This window comes from Miscanthus floridulus, chromosome 2, assembly GCF_019320115.1.
Source record: "Miscanthus floridulus cultivar M001 chromosome 2, ASM1932011v1, whole genome shotgun sequence".
NCBI classification, from domain to species: domain Eukaryota; kingdom Viridiplantae; phylum Streptophyta; class Magnoliopsida; order Poales; family Poaceae; genus Miscanthus; species Miscanthus floridulus.
In genome coordinates, this window is record NC_089581.1 from 101,527,376 (window position 1) to 101,548,080 (window position 20,705).

Here is a 20,705-nt window from a genome sequence, read left to right on the forward strand (position 1 = left end):
CCGTCAAGGCGGAAACGGTGGTCATGATGGTGGTCGGGACGACAACTGCCGCCGGGAGGATAACCGCCACGATGTTCGAGGCGACAACCGCCGAGATAACCGTGATAATCGCCGTGATAACCACGGTCGCAGGGCTAATCCCGATGGCAATCGAGATCGCCGCGATGGCAATAACGATCTCCGCCATTACCTCGGTGGACGTGATCTGCGTGCTCGCATCAACCAGAGAGCCGACGATCGTGCATCCCATGAAAGCTATCGTCGTATGGAGTATGACACCGCCCACGGTCCGCCGGGTCTGAAGCAGTTCACTCCACACCTGCGCCAAGTCATATGGCCCAAGAATTTCAAGCTCGAGAAGCTTCAGAAGTACGACGGCAAGGAAAACCCTGAATTATGGGTCATGCTCTACGAAACCGCGTGCCGCTCAGCCATGGCTGACGAGCACGTCATGTCTAACTACTTCCCAGTCGCTGTTGGTCATGCAGGTCACCAATGGCTGGTTAGCTTGCCAGCGAACTATTTTGACTCTTGGCAGGAGCTCAGGCAGGCCTTCATCGACAACTTCATCGCTACTTGTGAACAACCCGGCAACAAGTACGATCTGCAGCGGATCCGAGATCGAAAGGATGAACCACTGCGCGAGTACGTTCGGTGTTTCTCGGAGATGCGCATCAAGGTCCCCGGACTATATACTGCCCAGACCACTAATGTGCTCAGGGACTGCACAGACCACTACTGTGCTTGGACACTGCCCAGACCACTTTTGTGCTCGGGGATCGCTCCGACCACTGCTTGCATAATGGTTCTCCTTGGCTACATGTGATCTGTACTCACATACAGTTAAGAGACTTTTCTTTAGACCTCACTACGAGGCTCATACTTCGCCTTCCAGCAAGCTCGGGGACTACGTCGATACGATGCACTTGCCGGTGTATCTTGTTTTGCCTGTACGGTAATTGGATTCTTAACCTCAGCGGAATTTCTTTTTTAGACCCTGGCACCACGTACCTGCATCACCTACTACTAGGCTCGGGGACTAAGTGGGCATACTTCACCTTGCGGTGAATGTGTTTGTTTAAATCGACCCCTGTGTTTTGAATGATTATGAGGATTATTAGTATGCTCGGGGACTGCCCCGACCACTGCTTGAATAATGGTTCTCCTTGGCTACATGTGATTTGTACTCACATACAGTTAAGAGACTTTTCTTTTAGACCTTGCTACAAGGCTCATACTTTGCCTTCCAGCAAGCTCGGGGACTAAGTGGGCACACTTCACCTTATGGTGAATGTGTTTGTTTTTCGACCCTTACGCTTCTGATGTTTAAGGATGCTATACTTCAAGACCACTTACATTTCTTTTCAGAAATACAAGTGGGCACACTTCTCAGGACAGAAATCTTTTTCTTTTTTCTTAAGAGCACCATACATTCTTCGGACAACCTACTTCTCCGGTGATGACGGTGGTCGGAGGCGTCAAGAATTCAAGCCTCGCTTGTCGGAGAAGGTTCAAATGGCGTGTCGCAGCATAATACATGATGCTCGGGGACTAGCTGTGGGGGTATTAACCCCTATACCCTTACGGCTAAGCTTGGGCTGGCCTGGATCGATGGGTTCAGTCCACCCGAAAGATGACGTGCGGCCCAGTTAACCTGATCGGAGTCCCGCATAAGGAATCAAGACGGATTTGGCGACCAAGCAGGATCCTGGTCGGTTAGAATAGGAATCCTTATCCGGCCAGATATGACAATTGTAACTGACTAGGATTAGTTTCCAGATCTGTAACCCTGCCCCCCCGGACTATATAAGGCGGGCAGGGGACCCCTCTAAAAAATATCTCTCATTGACATACAGCAATACAAATCAGACGCAGGACGTAGGTATTACGTCTTCTTGGCGGCCGAACCTGGATAAAACCTCGTGTCTGTCTTGCGTCACCATCTTGTTTGGGGCTTGCGCATCTGTCTGCCGATAATCTACTACCTTGGGCATACCCCTAGGTAGACTGCCGACCATATTTCGTCGACAGAGCTATCTTCAAATTACTCTGTATTTGCCTAACCTTGTCTTCTGTTTCTTTTACAAGATCAACTCCAAAGAATCTTCTTTCTCTAGGCTCAGGCCAACTCAATGATATCCTGCATCTATAACCATAGAGTGCTTCAAATGGAGCCATTCTAATGCTTTCCTGATAACTATTGTTGTATGAGAACTCGGCCAAAGGTAAGCATTTATCCCACTTATTGGAATAGTTAAGGACACAACACCTTAACATATCTTCAAGTACTTGATTAACTCTTTCAGTCTGTCTATCAGTCTGCGGATGATAAGCTGTACTATATAGAAGTTTGGTACTCAATGAAGAATGTAATTGTTTCCAAAAGTTGGAGACAAACTGTGTACCCCTATCTGACACAATAGTCTTGGGTACTCCATGGAGACTCATGATTCTTGCTAAATACATCTTGGCATATTGGATCGTGGGATATATTGTCTTGACTGGAAGAAAATGTGCTAACTTAGTGAGTCGATCTACAATAACCCATACTGAGTCAAATCCCTTTGATGTCTTGGGTAGACCAACAATAAAGTCCATACTTATGTCCTCCCACTTCCAAGATGGAATAGGTAATGGTTGTAATTCACCAGCAGACCTCAAATGTATAGCTTTCACCTTTTGACAAGTATCACACTTTGCTATATATCTAGCAATCTCTATTTTCATTTTTGTCCACCAGAATCTTTGCTTCAAGTCATGGTACATCTTGTTACTTCCCGGATGGATTGATAACCTAGTAGCATGTGCCTCATCTAGAATTGACTGCCGCAACTCAGGAACTTTTGGTACCACCAGGCGTTCCTTGAACCATAACACATCTTCATCATCTATGCTAAAGCATTCCGCCTTTCCATTCTTGACTCTTTCCATGATATGAGCTATACCCTTGTTTTCCTTCTGAGCAGCAATAACTTGATCTCGAGTAGTGGCTTCAACAATTATGTTGGTCAAACTTCCTTGTTGAATTACTTCTACATTCAACTTTTCCATTTCTTGACATAAATTTAAACCCATTGTTCTCACTGTTAGATAATTGCAATAACTTTTGCGACTGAGGGCATCTGCAACTACATTTGCTTTACCAGGGTGATAATGTACTTCCAAATCATAATCCTTAATCAGTTCTAACCATCTTCTTTATCGCATGTTTAACTCTAACTGAGTGAAGATATACTTTAAGCTTTTGTGGTCTGTATACATATGACACGTATTACCAAGCAGGTAATGCCACCAAATCTTCAGAGCATGAACCACAGCTGCTAACTCCAAGTCATGAGTTGGATAGTGTTCTTCATGTTGCTTAAGTTGCCTAGATGCATAGGCAATGACTCAGCCTTCTTGCATCAACACACACCCTATACCAATACTTGAAGCATCACAATAAACATCAAACGGCTTCTCGATGTTAGGTTGGGCCAACACTGGTGTAGTAGTCAACAGTCTCTTCAAAGTCTGGAAAGCCTCCTCACAATCTGATGACCAGACAAACTTAACTTGATTCTTCAACAATTCAGTTATGGACTTTAATATTTTTGAGAAATCTGGAATAAACCGACGGTAATACCCCGCCAATCCCAGAAAACTCCGAACTTGATGAACTGTGGCTGGCGGTTTCCAATCAAGCACATCTTTCACTTTGCTAGGATCAACTGCAACTCCTTTGGCTGACAAGACATGTCCAAGAAATTGCACTTCCTTAAGCCAAAAATCACACTTGCTGAACTTGGCATATAGTTGATGTTCTCTCAATCGGGTCAGAACAATTCTGAGATGTTCCGCATGTTCTTTCTTATTCTTGGAATATACTAGAATGTCATCAATAAACACCACTACAAACTTGTCTAGCTCCGGCATGAATACTGAGTTCATTAGATACATGAAATGAGCTAGAGCATTTGTCAAACCAAAAGACATTACCAAATATTCATATAATCCATATCTTGTGGTAAATGCCGTTTTGGGAATATCCTCAGGCTTTATCTTGATTTGGTGATATCCTGATCTCAAATCTATTTTGGAGAAAACTTTGGCTCTGGCCAATTGATCAAAAAGCAGATCTATCCGAGGTAATGGATACTTATTCTTGATGGTCACTTTATTCAATGGACGATAGTCGACACATAACCTTAGGGTCTCATCTTTCTTTTTCACAAAAATTGCCAGACATCCCCAAGGTGAGGAACTAGGTTGGATAAACCCTTTCTTAATCAATTCTTGTAACTGAGTCTTCAACTCAGCCAATTCCTTAGGTGGCATCCTATAAGCTCTCTGAGAAATCGGAGCTATTCCAGGTTGTAATTCTATATTGAACTGTACATCCCTATCAGGTGGTAAACCGGGTAAATCTTCAGGAAACACATCCGGAAATTCACACACTACCGGAATATCTCTAATCTCTTTAACAGCAGTTGCACAAATCTTGCCCACTGATCTTCTTAGGGTTGGAAGTTGGATGAGAAGTTGAGAATTACTATCAAGCAAACTCACTCTTAATGTCCTATTCAAAATATCTATAACAGCCTTATGTTGATACATCCAATTCATTCCCAAGATTACATCTATATCCTGATCCTTAAGGATAATCATGGTAGTGGGAAAAATATGCCCACCCAGGTTTACGGGTACCTGGTATACCATTTCCTTAGTACACAGACATCCCCCGGGCGACTGTATAAAGAAACTTTCCTTTGTTGCCCTAATTGAAATTTCATGCTTCATGACAAATGTTCTATTGATGAATAAATGCGATGCGCCAGAATCAAAAAGTATAACTGTAGGGTGATTGGCAACAGGAAACATACCCATCATCATTGGCTCCCCTTCCGAAATTTCTCTAGCTTGAATATAGAACACCCGTCCTGTCTTCCTCTCATCTTTGCCCTTCTGAGCATTCTGATTGGGGTTCTTGTTTGGTGCCTGACCCTGTTGTTGACTAGCAGGGGCCTTCTGATAATTTTGATTAGCCTGCCTAGGATATGGACATTCCCTGGAGAAATGACCAGTCCTTCCACAATTGTAGCATGGATAGTTGTGACCCTGGGATGTTGGAGCATTGCCACCAGGAGCATTGGTTGACTATGAACTCGGATATGTTATAGCAGGATGGACATTTGACTGTTGCCCGGCTTGGAACTGCGGCGGACGATAAGGAGGACGATTATGATGTACTGGATGATAAATCACCCTCTGCCTCTTCTGATTTTCCCCAAAAGATCTAGATGGCATACTCTTTTTCTTCTTGAGCTCCTTATGCTGCCGATACTTTGACTCTGAAGCAACTGCAATATTTACGGCCTCATGGTAAGTAACATTGGTGCAAGTGGTCATCATAGTCTGCAACTTGGTATTCAGGCCTCTCACAAACCACCTCTTCTTCTTTGCATCAGTATTGACGTGTTCGGATGCATATTGGGACAGATGATTAAATCTTCCCACATACTGCATCACGGTTTGATCTCCTTATTTCAAAGCAAGGAATTCATCTAGCTTCATAGCCATCACTCCTTCAGGGATATAATGGGCTCTGAAGGCAGTACGAAACTCAGCCCAAGTTATTGGAATGCCAGCAGGTTGCATAGCCACTAAGTTTGCCCACCAAGCACTTGCTGCTCCTCTAAGTTGTTGGGCGGCAAATGCAGGTTTCTGATTCTCTGTGCATGGAATAAGGTCAAATTTTTGTTCCATGGTTCGAAGCCAGTCATCAGCCTCCAATGGTTCATCTGCCTTGGTGAACACCGGGGGTCTTGTGTCTGTGAAATCAACATATGTAGCCTCCTGTCGGTTATGGTGGCGTCCACTGTTTCCGTACATTAGATTCTGATTACTCTGAGCCATCTCATGAAGCAAATGAGAATTTTCAGCCATCACATTGATAAGTGCGGTTATAGCATCAGCTAAATTTGTTGGAACTAGTGGTGGATCTAGAATATCGTCCTCATCTTGTGAAGTTCTCGGAATAAACGAACCCCGCATACGACGCATCTGCTCATAACAAACCAAACTTTATTCACATGTCTTTATTGAATTGTACCAAAGCTTACTCTAGACACATTACATAGAGTTTACTAATGTACAAACAAACCCACGAGTTCGAAAACAGAACTACCTAACTTAACTAGAGCTATTATTATACAACTCCACTCTTTTCCTCAATTTCTTCAAACTTCAGGCTCGGTATCCATTCTGGAATTATTACCACCTTCATCATCACTTTCATCGATCATTACCAATTCTTCAGGATCTTCTTCTTCCTCTCCCGATTCATCATCATCGGCAAGGATGACACCGGGGTCCATGGCATCAGCTTGAGGCTCATGATTCGGATTTAGTAGATTGCTAAGCCTATGAACTTCCTCATGTAGATAAGTATTATGTTCTTCTAAATCTTCTACATAGAATTCTAGCTCATGAGTTCTAGCTCTAGCTACATTTTCCCTATGCCAAGCCTTATTTCTTCCTTCCACCGTACGAACTAACATGCTTTCGCAGTTCCTGTGTGCGGTAGTGAGATGCCTCAATTGACCCTGTAATTCTCCTATTTGTATAATATCCAAAGCCCTATCTCCAGTAGATTGTGCTAACTCCATAGAAACCCTCAGTATCTCTACCTAGGGATCAGGCCTAGTACTGCTACTGCTAGCACCATTATTTCTAGGGGCAAGTTGGTGACGAGGAACTCCTTTGGGTCCAGTGGACTTACGGGGCGTCATCTTGGCACGAGCCATACTGTAGGAAGCCAATTTAATCCAAGTAAGGCCATTTGATCAAAATCTAAAAAGTAGCTAAGATGGATTACATTCCTCAAACCAGATTCACTACTTAACTCTAGACTAAGAGGTGAAGGAAGTAACGAGTGAATTATTCATGATGCATGCATCGTTCTTACGAACAAAAACATCAAGGTTTATAACGCACATAAACAACATTTATTTTTATATAGGGCATAGTAATATTACTACTCCACCACACAAAACCTTTTTAATCAAATATGGAATGGTGAGAAAGAAACAAGATAAGTCAGAAGCAATTTGGATCAAATTATCAAGTTAGATTTAGTCATTCCAAATCATTTTGAAGTTTTTGTAAACAATACAATAAAAACCTTGTAACGATGCTCTGATACCATTCTGTGGCAGAACCTCCTAAGTTATAGGGCCCACATGCACATGTCACTGTCCGACGACCTTTGACATCTATGCATATGTTTCCATGAACTTAAAAAGATTGTCGGGTGTCCTCGGGGAACCCCGAATCATCCACGATTTCTGAGCAGGATCACGTTACAGAGTCATTGCAGTATTACAACATTTATTCAAATATCAAAACCAGAGTAAAAACAGCAGAAGTCTTACGGTAACATAGTTTACAAACTAGTTGTTTCAAACCTTACAAACTAAGTTCGATAATTATTACAAACCATAGTAGTAGTGGAGTGGCATAATTAACATATACTTAACACACAAAATAAACATCCTGCCCAAGGATCACACATTTACTTCTCATCGTCAGAATGAACGATAGTCATGCAACACGATCCAAAACAGATCTGCTCATGAGGCTCACCTGCAACAAGGGTCAACGAACCCTGAGTACAAAAGTACTCAACAAGACTTAACCAAAATATTAACAGATAAACTTAGGAATGCAGGCTCAGGGATTCAAGGTATAGCTTTAACAATGATCAAAGTTCTTTTGCATAAAAGCTCTTTTAATAAAATTCTTTATATAGAAAACTTCTTTAAGAATTATATACAAAGCTGACACGATCCGCACTGAGATCATGAAACTTCATATCCAACACTTTCACAAGCCTTATTCAAGTTCCAGTTATTAATACTACGATGATGAACAGTGAGTTGAGTCTCCATAATCGAGGAGTAACGACGATTCGAACCGATTAAACCCAGCTGGGGATTCTAGAGCACACGACATATGCAGGTCCCCGACCTACATATACCAACCTATCTTTGGATCCTCTAAAACAAGAACGGGTCCGCGCCACCCGGGAACACAGTACTCCACCATTCCAGCCCATGGCCACGTGGGTACACGCTATTCCCGCCATCTCTCCACTCCCAGTGCGCGAGTAGCCATTCTCGTAATAGAATTGCCAAGTTTAGGCTTACCAGAGTATGTGGTTAGTACTACAAATTCTAACCTCATGCAATTCAACAACGGACGTGCCTTAATCGACACAGGCGGAAAGAACCCGCTCACAAGACCTCCATGTCTTGTGGCTCACACACACCGAGTCCGCCCGGTCTAGATTTATTACTCCACATTCCCATATCACATGCTAACATAGTTAACCAATGTTCCGTTTAAAACTTGCAAGTAACAGATAGTCATCCGACTTTCATCGTTCTACGCATAGCTAAGCAAGACTAGGCATATACGAGTTTAAAACTGGTAATATTGTAAATATGGAATAACAAGGGTGGTAATGCACCAATTAGGCTTTTACTTAACTCCTAATCACTTAATGCAGTAACAGAAAGCAAAAGCGAAATTAATTTATAAAACACAAGGTAGAGTTGTATGCATCCGGAGCTTGCCTTCGTTGACGGAAAAGTCCGGTTCCTGCGACGTTACACAAGGATTTGATCCGACCTCAACAGACGGATTAACCTCCTCAACAGCTTGATTAACTACCACGTTTTCACCTTCACTCACTACACGTAATAACAATGCCATGTTTAACATGATGTGGAATACGAAACATGATGCTCGATGATGGATGCAAAATTAACAATTTGAATACAACTTTCCTTCGCGGTACAGTTGCAAGTCAAACAACTAAATCTTTTTCATAACACATACATCAATTGCCAAGGATCATCATCAATTAATGACCCAAGATCATCACTCAATCCAAAATTTCAAACAAAACCTAAATCATTAAAGGTTACTATTCGCTTTTATGAATTAATTATTTAATTCAAAATTATGAAATAAATCAACTTATTCTAATTGAGCTCAAAATTTTAGTACATGTTCATTACATGATAAGTAAGTGGCAAAACAAATTTCATAATTTTTGGACAATTAAATAAGCCTAGAAAAATTATGGAAATCCATTTATTAATAAATTAAGCAATTTTTATCATATTCAAAAAGTACTGAAAAACATTATTTCATATTTTTCTTAAATACTATATATCACAGAGAAGTCACACAAAAATTTTCATAATTTTTGGAGCTTTAAATAAATCTACACAAAAATAACAAAAACAGACACTATTCATTCAAATCTGAAAATAGAAAAAATTCCATTTAAACGCTGAGTCACTGACAACCCGACCCCACCTGTCATCCCTAACCTCACGCGCTGACCACGACGGCAACGGCGCTGACCAGCAATTTCTCACCGACGGTGAGTCCAACGGTGACTGCAAGAGTACTAACATGATCACTACGTTACAGCGCATCGATCTATGGCACTAACGCGACCAATTACGGCCCGAACCGAGCACTACGCCGACCATGGCGGACGCGGTGGCACGACAGCGCTACGCCGGTGGCTATAGGCCGGTAGAGCTCAAACAAGGGATCCAGGAAGCACCAGTGGCTCACCCCGAACACGTTGAAGTAAGGAGCGAGGTCAGAGATACAACGGAGAGGCGTGACGACGATCACGGTGATCACGACGGAGCAAAACGTCGTCGGCGATGGTGTACCGATGACTGCAGTGGTCAAAATGAGCAACCAGCTATGGATTAAGTACTACAGCATCGAGACGAAACAGAATCAGCCAAAACCAGGGACAGAGATGCACCGTGGAGCTCTGGCCGCGGCGAATCGTGCTCGGCGGAGGAATTGCCGGCCGCGAGGAAGAAGGGCGTGCAGCGCGAGTTTCCGGTGAAGACAAGCCACAAGGACTGGTTTGCTGGACGTGCAATGAACTAGCGGAGCTGGAACACGCTTTGCTGCGATGGCGTGGGCGCTGGTTCGACGGCAAAAGCTCGACGGAGCTGCGACGACGGTGACTGGAAAATAGAGGAAAGGGGCGGGGGCAAACGGCGACGGCTCTGGTTATAAAGGATGGCCAGGAAGCTCAAGGAAGCGACGCAGGAGACGTTTCTGCGCCAGCGTGAAGCCGAGGACGTCCACGCGCGCGCCTGGAAGCGAACCGAAGGTCGCCGGCGGTGTAGCTACGGCGGTGAACACTGTTCATAGTATTTACAAGTTTGCCATTCGTCAAAATTCACAAATTACTCACAAATTTTCATAACAACTCAAAAATCTCCAAAAATAAAAGTTGTTCAAAATCAAAAGTTCTACAACTTTGCTTTTATAACCATCTCCCAATTCGGTCTAGATTTTGAAATGAACTTTTGAATTTGAATCAGGAAATTTAACGAATTACGCCTTTTTGAATTACTCAAAATTTTTCTAAACAACTTGAAAAACTCCAAAGATAAACTTTGCTTAACTTGTCAAGCTCTACACTTTTGCTTTTGGGCCCAACCCCAAAATATGCTTAGATTTTGAAATGGATTTTCAGGGTAGGATTTAAATGTTGAAAAGCGGGGTTTTCTCGAAAAATTCAAAACCCAGACAAATTTTGAACTTGAGTCAAACAATACAATTCAACACTCATTACACAAATATAAACTTGTTTTAGTAAATGCACATCAAAGTTTTCACCAAATACCAAATGCTTTGCAATGCATATGATGACATGTCAGATTTTAATATTTAAACACTCGAGGTGTTACACTCACGTGACATCGTAACTTTTACAGTGATTCATAGGGAATTGAGAACTTTTATAATGGCTCACAGGGAATTCTCTCGTAATTCTTTAACTCGTATAAGTCTTGCATACGTAGCCTCTAAATTTAGCCCATCTTTAAAAAAAAAATTAGCCCATATAGACAGAAGTCGCATATGTGGCGGATATCCAGGCCTTGTGACCTGTAAGTTGTGACTGACTGAAGAAGCCCGGCCCAGCAGCAACGCTGGCTCGCACTATGCATTGGTTGCGTTGCGTCCATGGCCTCTCTTCTGCATCCATTCTTCGATTTCGATCTCACCGAGGCCGACGGAGCAGACGACTAGGGAGTCCACTTTTCCCGAGAAGAAAGCGGAGCGGAGAATCCAGGAGAGGGGAGGAGCTCAGCAGCGGCTGCTGTAGCTGCGTTTGGTGGATCGAATCGATCGTCACCTGATGTTGTGTTTTTGCTACTGAGGAGAGAGAGAGGGAGGGATCTGAGGGAGGGGATGATGTTGTCGTCCTCGTCCTCCTCGGTGGTGTACGAGGGGTGGATGGTCCGTTACGGTCGGCGCAAGATCGGCCGGTCCTTCGTCCACACCCGCTACTTCGTGCTGGAGCCACGGATGCTATCCTACTACAAGCGCAAGCCGCAGCACAAGGCCGACAAGGTCGGGGGAAAGCTCCCCATCAAGTCCCTCCCCATCGATGGCAACTGCAGGGTCGAGGACAGGGGGCTCAAGATGCACCATGGACATGTACAGCTGTTTTCCTCCTTTTCTTCTTCGTTTTGGTGTTCTTCTTCCTTTTTGTTATCATAATTCTGCGATGATGATTCCATTTGGGCATTACTTCTGCTGCAGATGCTTTATGTCTTATGCGTCTACAACAAAAGGGAGAAGCACAACCGCATCACGGTAAATCCATGATTTATTCATTCGGAGCAACTTCACTTTGTTTAGTGCATTCAACAGTAGATTACCGAATTTCAAACTGCTTTCTATCGTTGCCAACTTTTTTTCCCCATTTCATCTCTTTTGTGCCTAATATTATGATAGAAGTCTTCGGATTTGCATCCTACATGCTGCCTTCAGTTAAATACCACTCATTTAGCTCAATCCCTTTCTGTGGCATGCATCAGATGGCGGCATTCAACATACAGGAAGCTCTAATTTGGAAGGAGAAAATTGAGATGGTCATCGATCAGGTTCAACACGTGGAAACCCTAAACTGTGCTAATCTGTTACTCATATTGCAAAGTACTAGTAGAACATTAAAGTGATTATGAATAGGGATGCAAATGGATGTCACCTAAGGGTCTTGACCGACCCTCTTTAGTCACTACTTCTCCAAAATTTGGTCACATTTTGGAAAGCTAGTACTCATAATTGAACTAAAGAGGGTCGTTGGAGACCCTTAGGGGCAGCAATTTACACCCCTAATTATGAATCTACGTAATAGCAAATTTTTCTGTGGTTTACACTTGTTTCTTTTTGAATGGTGCAGCGACAGGGAGTAGCGCCGAATGATGGCAACAAGGCCTTTAGCACATCGCAGGAAAAGGCTAGCTTAGAAAATGGAAGGAAATCTTCTTCATCTGACCGCGAAAGTCAGTAAGTAGCTGACTTCCATGGTTCTTTTGCCAGTTATGCTTCTATTTTCACTTTTACGGTTCTACCAGTTTCTGCTATTTCCCTTTCAAGTTTCATTTGTTTCTATGTTGCGGCTAAAGCATTTTTTGATACCCTTCTCTGCTAATGCTTTACTTGTACCAGTTTGGTAATGTTTGGCTACATCTCCCATCTTTCTTATTTGGGCTCTCAACAGCTAGTATTTCTGAAAACGTCACATTGACTGGATGATTATTTTTGTTCAGATGGTATTCTTCTGAGATGCTACTTTGTGATCTAAACATTTAAACCTTTTATGATCTTAAATAAATAAACACTGGGTTGGTGTGTGCCTCAACTCATCTAGCACTTTGGTTTTGCAGTAGTTTACAATGAAAGAAGGAAGAATGTCTTGTTGAATGCATTTTAACTCAAGTTTGTGTATACTCGACAAATCTCAAACTCTACTAGCGCCTGGGTGTAATTTTATTTCTGTCTGTTGCATGATAATATGCAGAATTATGAACTTCTACCAAAATTATATGTGCCCATATTCTCTCATGGCAGGTACAGTCATGAAGAGGAAGAAGAAGAGGAGGAAAATCAGCGATCATTGCCGAGGAGAACAACAATTGGGAATGGTCTGTAACATGTCACCTAACTTGGCTTGCCTGTTCCCTTCCACACGCACGCACGAGCTAGCTAGCTAAACAAATAATTATTTTCTTTCAGCGCTTAACAAATAATTGTTCTACTGTTTCCTTTTGCAGGCCCTCCAGAATCTCTATATGACTGGACCCGTGAAAATGATTTGGGAATATCAAATCAAGGAAGCCCTGGCCAAGTTTTCTCTAGAGGACACTGGCGCCTTGTCAGATGCCAGAATGGCGAGAACTTATGTTTTGCTCGTAACTCTGTTTCTCTGCTGTGTAACTGTGTTGCTCTTCTGATGTGGTGTTGATTTCTTCAGGCCTCCGCATTTTTGAGGAGCTCCAAGATGTTGATTACCTTGTAAGTTGTTGATGGATATAGCTATGTACAGGTAGTTTAAATCTAAGCCATATTCTCATGTTGCTTGATGCTTGTGTGCTATTCATAGGCAAGAAGCTGTAGCAGAGCAATGAAGGCTGTTGGTGTGGTTGAAGCCTCCTGTGAGGCTATATTTCAGCTTGTTATGAGCATGGATACTACACGTTTTGAGTAATTCTTTCTTTCTACGTTTGATAAATTTGCTCCACAATTGTGCATTATTCTTTTCCTTAAACTTATCCATATTTTTTTTTTCGTTCTGTAAGGTGGGACTGCAGCTTTCAGTATGGTAGTCTGGTAGAGGAGGTCGATGGCCACACTGCAATACTATACCATAGGCTACAACTGGATTGGTTCCCAATGTATGTTTTATCTTTTGCTGGAAATATTCCTCTCATGGCCTTCTGTATTTGTACTCCACAAGAAGTGTGGAGTCATTGCAAAATCATGACACATTGTTTTCTTGGTCAAAAACTGACATGATGCCACATGTTACATTAATGATATATGCATGTTGGCTTTTTAATTGGTTGGTGCTAAGTTGTTGTACTATATTTCCTAGGAACATGGATTAAATATTGACTCTTGTATTTCATGATTAATGTTTATCACAATCTTCATGAATTCAAGGTTATTTAATTAATTTCATGGAGCCTGTCACGGATTTGATGAATACTTTGCCAGGTTTGTTTGGCCTCGTGATCTTTGTTATGTGCGCTATTGGCGGCGCAATGATGATGGAAGCTATGGTTGGTACTCTGGTACTTTGTGGTTGTTTGGATCTCAAGATTAGAAATTTGTTTTCATGAAACAGATATTATGAGGAGTTTTTAGAAAAATGAATTTTAAGTAGGCATTCTGTTATATTTGTTTATTCATTAGTGTGTTTGGATCGGTAGTAGTGGAACTTGTTTCATTGTAGCCTCCGAAAAATGGCACGAAATCAATCATCTTGCAAACTAATTGTAATTGTCAAAGGAGAACTAGGTAGGTGAATCAATGGAAGTGCGAGATTCCTGGCCAGTGAAACAATTGCAGCATACACTGGTTTTGATAAAAACGCCTTGGAGTCAGATTTGCTAAAATATGGAATTTTGAATTTACTGGAAACCAGTTTTTCTTATCTCCAAGTTACTTGAGTGAAATAAACAATGTTTTGCAGATGACAAACTACAACAAGTTTTAAGGAATTTAGTTTTTGTAAAACTTGAGATGCAAACAACCCCTTAGGCTTACTCATAGCCATGTTCCATGCGATATACATACATATATGAACATGTAGGGCCTGTTTGGACGAGTCTGTTTTTTTCTTCTCTCAAACACGCAGGAGAGCTGTGTCTGCATATCATTATATTAAGAAGAAAAAGGGAAAAGAACCCTTACACCCCCCCCTAGCACCAAGAAACTAGGTAGACATATGCACCTATTACAGTAGATAAATCCGACCCCGACCACCACTATACCTCAGTTGTCTACTGGCTGTAGAGCAGAGAGGTAAGAAATACCTTTTTCTCCAGCCTTTCCCCAATTGGATGAGTAGTTTTAGAAAACTGTGGTATCATGAAACTGTGATTTTATAAGCCAAAGACATACAAACCGTGGTTTTAAAAAAACCGTTTTGCAAAACTGTAGTATTTATCCAGTGCTCCAAAAAATATTTTACATCCAGACAGGGCCGTAATCATTTATTTTTATGACTTGTATTTGATTATATTCAGCAATTTTATTTGCAGTTGTGTTGTTTCAATCCAGAGAGCACCAAAACTGTGGTCCACAACCAGGATTTGTAAGGGCACATATTGAGAGTAAGTAAATTGCTCTGATGAATTCGTTACAGCACAATCATTTGCAACTTATGTTCATTTATAGCATGTTACAAACCAGGACTGTTCGAGAAAAAAGTATGGCAGCCAGGGCTTCCTTTTCGTAACTTTTCTTCTCTTTGACTTGCATTTATTTATTGTAGGTGGTGGCTTCAACATTTCTCCCCTGAAATCCCGTAACGGAAGAATCCGAACACAAGTGCAGCATCTTATGCAGATAGATTTGAAGGGTTGGGGGGTTGGTTATGTACCTTCATTTCAGCAGCATTGCCTCCTTCACATGCTGAACAGTGTTGCTGGTACAAATAACCTTCTGAATAAGTTTTGCATGGTATCTTTATTAATTTTCTGTGTTGTACATAGTACTCAGAGAAAACATTTGGTTTATCTTATTCTCGGTTAGGATTTGGAGTAACTTCTCAACTGAGACAGGACCTTTTTGTGTGAGGCTGCTGGCTTGATCAGTGTCCATACACTTTTACGTTTGGTCATTTTAGGTGGCTCAGAGCTGATCCATTGCATGTTAGATGAGTTAACAGGTTCCTTTCCCGGGTGTTTAAAATGGTTGCCATTGTGATAAATACTGACACCTTACAAAAATAACCAAGTAGTGTACTATTATATGCTTTCTGTTGAAGATGATGTTTGGAGAAATGTTTTCTTGTTTTTCCTTGCCCAGTCCTTCATGCAGCATGGAGACTCACTCTCAGCAGCACATTACAACTTACAAGCCTATTGCCAGTTAACCACCTTAGCAGTGGTTGACCTTCAGCATAAATCAAGGGGGCCCCCAGAGCAGTTAGGAATAATCCTTATGCATGACACATTTAGGAGACAGTTGCCGTTTTCTTGTGCATGACTGTTCAAGCATATTACATATACTCCCTCTGTCCCAAATTATAGGTCATTTCGACGTACTTGGCATGCATCCCAATAGTACTCCATTTCATTTTGCTTAGACACACGCTGCAGCATGTCCCCCTCCCCCTCAATTTAGGAAACTGAATATGATATATGTTCTCTATTACTCACTGTGCCTTTTCTCCCCTGACAGGGCTCAGGGAATGGTTTTCACAAAGTGATGAGAGTCAAGTGCTTCCTAGGTTTCCTGTTATGGTCAACATGACTCAATCTGTTTCTTCCCAGAAAGGCAGAAAAGCACAAGAGAGTACTACACAAACCAGCATTCAGATGGATCCAAGCAGACACTCCACAGCTCTTGAGGAGGAGTCTGATGAAGATGACGAATTTCTGATACCTGAATCTGAACCAGAGGTTGATGAATTGTTTTTAGTTTTTCCAGTGGATCTTTTCTGTCATTTTTTAAACAAGACTACGTTTTCTATGCAGCCATCAACACGTGAGGATGCTGCAGATGTTAGGCAGTCAGGTATATATATATATATTATATTTTCCTTGATTATATCTGTACAAAGAGTCTAGTTCACTTTATGAATTCAATCTAGGGCGGAATGAAGAGGATTCAGATCAGATTGATTTATCTGGGTTTTCTGGGAATTTACGTCGGGATGACCGTGATAACAGCCGTGACTGCTGGAGAATATCTGATGGGAACAATTTCAGAGTTCGAAGCAAGAATTTTGTATATGATAAAAGCAAGGTTTTGATTCATTATCTTGCTAATACTGCTGTAGAATCATTTTGTCTGTTTTCTAGGCCCTATTGTTTATGATATTTATTCTTCTTGATAGGTTCCTGCAGGAAAGCCTCTTATGGAGCTTGTCGCTGTTGACTGGTTTAAAGACGCAAAGCGAATGGACCATGTTGCTAGAAGAAAAGGCTGTGCAGTTCAAGTGAGTTCATGTTTGAATCCTGATATCATTAACTAGTCATGGGAGAAAGGAAATGAATAGCACCCTCTTCTAATTTTTGTAACACAGAGAAGCAAACCACCCTCTGTTATTGAGCCTGAACTGTTCTTGCCACTGCTTGTGGAAGTCCTTGTTGATAGACTCATAAAATGATGCTTGGATATAATAGTCATATTTTGCTGAGAGCCAGGGTTGTACTTGTATATGGAGTTAGCGTAGCATCATGTGTTGCACCAAGAGCCATGTTTTATTCTTTCTTATTACATTTAGCTTTTCTGTGTATATATTTAAGAATCCTTGCTTAGCATTTTTTTACCTTTTGTGTTTAACCATGAATGTGCTTGATGTGGTGAAGCTCAGTTCCTGCTAAGTTATTACTTTTTCCCCATTTGATAATATTTTGCTTTGGTTCTAGGTAGCGGCTGAGAAGGGGCTGTTTGCATTGGCTATAAATCTACAAGTAAGTATTTCCATGGACATTCCAGTACAAAATGTGTCAAAGCCATATCACTGTTTGCTCCTTATCTTCCTTTATATACATAGTTTTATTGTAATCTCTTGTGCGCTCAGTACTGTCCACTAGTGTTGAAAGGATGACCCTCTAATTACGGCATTATGCTACTCATTTCTTTTTTTTTACAAGTGTTTTTTTTTGGGGCTTAAGCGTTTCTACCCCTCTTTTGAAGCCAAATGGTGATTTTGCCCTCGTTTTTTTAACTTTGTGATTTTACCCCTACGATTTCAAAACGAAGTACCCCTGGTCTGTGAAGTTTCTCTAACGGTGTTAACTTTTGGACAAATAGACAACTTCCATACATTTTTACCCCTGTTTTATTTTAATATTTGTGTTTTTACCCTTATTTTTCAGATCAGCAATTTGGCAATTTTGATGCAGAATTATACAATTGAATCAGTGCAAAACTCAACAATTTTTAGAAAAATCGACAGTATTTCAGCTAACAACCCGTATAAACATATCTCATCTATCGCGTTCGGGTTCGGGTACTCCCGAATTACCTGATCACAGCTCGAGAAATCAGCTCGCACATATATTCTTTTATCACAGCTTGAGAAACACACATCCAAATAAATCTTGTCCGACCAATATATATAAACAAATCCAAATGAAACTTGTCTTTTTCTAAATTATAATTGCATGGTCACACAGAACAAGAATTACAATTAGATGGTACAGGTAGATATTTTAGTTCGACCAACGCGCGTGACCTCATGGATCTGTAGAAGGAATAAAGAAAGAGACGGAAAGGAAATGAATTTGGAATGGGGATTGGATCTTACAGTGGACAGCATACGCATAGGAGCTGCCTAGCTCCAGTGCGGCGGTGTAGGACAGCCTAAGCCACAACTACCTCCTCGAACGCCGCCGCCATGCCGCTGTCCTCGTCTCCCGCACGCTCGCCCTTGAGGATCTGGATCGAGATGAGGAGTGGAAGAGAGGGATGAGGCTGCGTGGGGGATGGAGGGTGAGAACCTGAAGGCCGCGCGACGCCCTAGCCGCCGCGGGCGCGAGCCGGGTGGGAGCGGGGCGGAGGGAGGACAAGGCCGCCGGGAGCCGAGCCGCTGTTGGGGAATGCGAAACCCTAACACGCGACTCGCTAGCGTTCGGGAACGGTACGACTGTGAGCGAGTGAGAAAGGAAAAGTGAAGGGAAGTTTCTGAGGGGTATCATTGTCTTTTCGTGTAGGTGCCTTTTCTTTTTTCTTTTTCTTTTTTGCCATTTAATCCAACCATTTCAAACGCTGTTACAAAGTAGGGGTAAACGGGAGCTTCGTTTGAAAAAGACGAGGGTAAAATCACAAAGTTAAAAAAGGAGGGGCAAAATGACCATTGGATTATGGAATAGGGGTAGAAACACCAAATTCCTTTTTTTTTTTTTGGTAAGGCTACCCATTTCTAGTTGTTGATCTTGATAGATGTGTCTTGTAACAATACTATCATTGTCCACTGTTGTTGTGACTTGTGAACCAGCAATAATGATGCAAGTATGATTGCTTTTGCAGGTTCCTGGCACAACAAACTATAGTATGGTTTTCTACTTTGTTACGAAGAAACTGATACCAAACTCCTTATTGCAACGCTTTGTTGATGGTGATGACGAATATCGGAATAGTAGGTTCAAGTTGATACCATCAGTTCCTAAGGTGAAGTTCTCTCTATCCCCACCATTCTTTAGAAATCCTGTGAGGTCCATGTGAAAAGTGTAGAAGTAAGAAGGGCAAAAGAAAGGATACGATGAATCTTTTTTCTCGAAAACGCAGGAGAGCTGCGCTTCATTATAAGCTGCTGGTGAATTCAATCAAATCCTTTTGTCTGATGTAATTCACCTTTGAATTTCAGGGCTCATGGATTGTCCGCCAAAGTGTTGGCAGCACTCCTTGTCTATTAGGAAAAGCTGTTGACATTACCTATATACGTGGCTCAAATTATTTAGAAGTAAGACTGCGAGAAACCTTCTCTGTCTACCTTTTGGCTAAGAAATAGTATGTGGAGGCTTGGACTGACTTGACACATATTTTTATGTTGCATTATGGTGATGTAACCGTGCAGATAGATGTGGATATTGGCTCGTCTACCGTGGCGAATGGAGTCTTGGGGCTTGTGTGTGGTGTGATAACAACACTAGTTGTCGACATGGCTTTCCTTGTCCAGGTAAGCCTCATTTACTCAGAATCACATGTTTGTTCAGGAAAAAAATCATAAACCGCTGAAGTGTTTGCCTTAATATTGTCGGCAGGCTAATACATACGAGGAGCTCCCAGAAAGGCTGATTGGGGCAGTTCGCATGTCGCATATTGAACTGTCATCGGCAATAGTTCCCGTGCTCGAGGATTAACCCTAATAGGCAATACTGCATGCATTGGGCTGGCAGGATGAGGCCGCTCTGCTTGGATCATTGACAGTGTACACAATGTAGTAGGAAACATAGTTCTCGACTTCTCGTGCCATCTTCCTGAAGACCTTTCTATGCGATCATGCATGTATTGCGTATTTTGATGGGAGCTATGTAGGTTTTACAAAGGGTTGTGTCGGGGAAAAGAAAGAAGAGATTAGAAGAGTTAGGATAGAGGCAGGAGAGACCCAAGCTGAGGTTTGAATAAATGGTCCATGGTTAACTTGAGAGACCACACCATTCTTCATTGATACTATTTCCCTTGTTTCTAATGCTTGATGCTTGCGCCAGCCATATCTCATATATGTATTTATGTATATGTATGTATACTAAGGTTAGTTGGTGCCGTGTTCCTAGAATGTTTTCCTGTTCCTGGAATAATCCTAAGCATATGTTCCTGGAATAATCCCTAAGCATCCGTTCACCATGTATGTACACTCTCGAGGAAAAAGTCATTTTTTCTCCCTAAACTATTGTTGTTGTCTATTTTTTCCCTAGGATTCGAGAACCTTTTTCCTCAACTTTTAAAACTGTATAAGTTATCTCACTGTCTCTGCCATAAGTGGATTTCAGGTGGGTTTATCATTTTTTAATTTAAAAACTAGATAAACATTTGATCAAATTTGTAGACAAAAATAATACTAATGAAATTATAAAAATTCTAGAGATAGATTAGGACATGACAACCGCAAACAAAATATTTGGAGCTCGTGAACATAAAAAAGC

General features: G+C 41.7%; 1 protein-coding gene across 1 annotated transcript; it reads left to right on the top strand.

The window, feature by feature from the left end:
- Positions 1-11,066: 11,066 nt before the first annotated feature.
- LOC136527309 (protein ENHANCED DISEASE RESISTANCE 2-like) lies at positions 11,067-20,449 on the top strand. Its single transcript, XM_066520000.1, has 21 exons — positions 11,067-11,532; positions 11,638-11,691; positions 11,916-11,981; positions 12,281-12,387; positions 12,952-13,025; positions 13,155-13,271; positions 13,355-13,395; positions 13,484-13,584; positions 13,680-13,775; positions 14,098-14,162; positions 15,147-15,218; positions 15,380-15,535; positions 16,291-16,511; positions 16,587-16,626; positions 16,703-16,857; positions 16,949-17,050; positions 17,484-17,528; positions 19,090-19,230; positions 19,427-19,522; positions 19,637-19,738; positions 19,824-20,449. Exons 1-21 carry the CDS (start codon positions 11,284-11,286, stop codon positions 19,920-19,922), a joined length of 2,199 nt encoding a protein of 732 aa, XP_066376097.1. The 5' UTR covers positions 11,067-11,283; the 3' UTR covers positions 19,923-20,449.
- Positions 20,450-20,705: the final 256 nt, after the last annotated feature.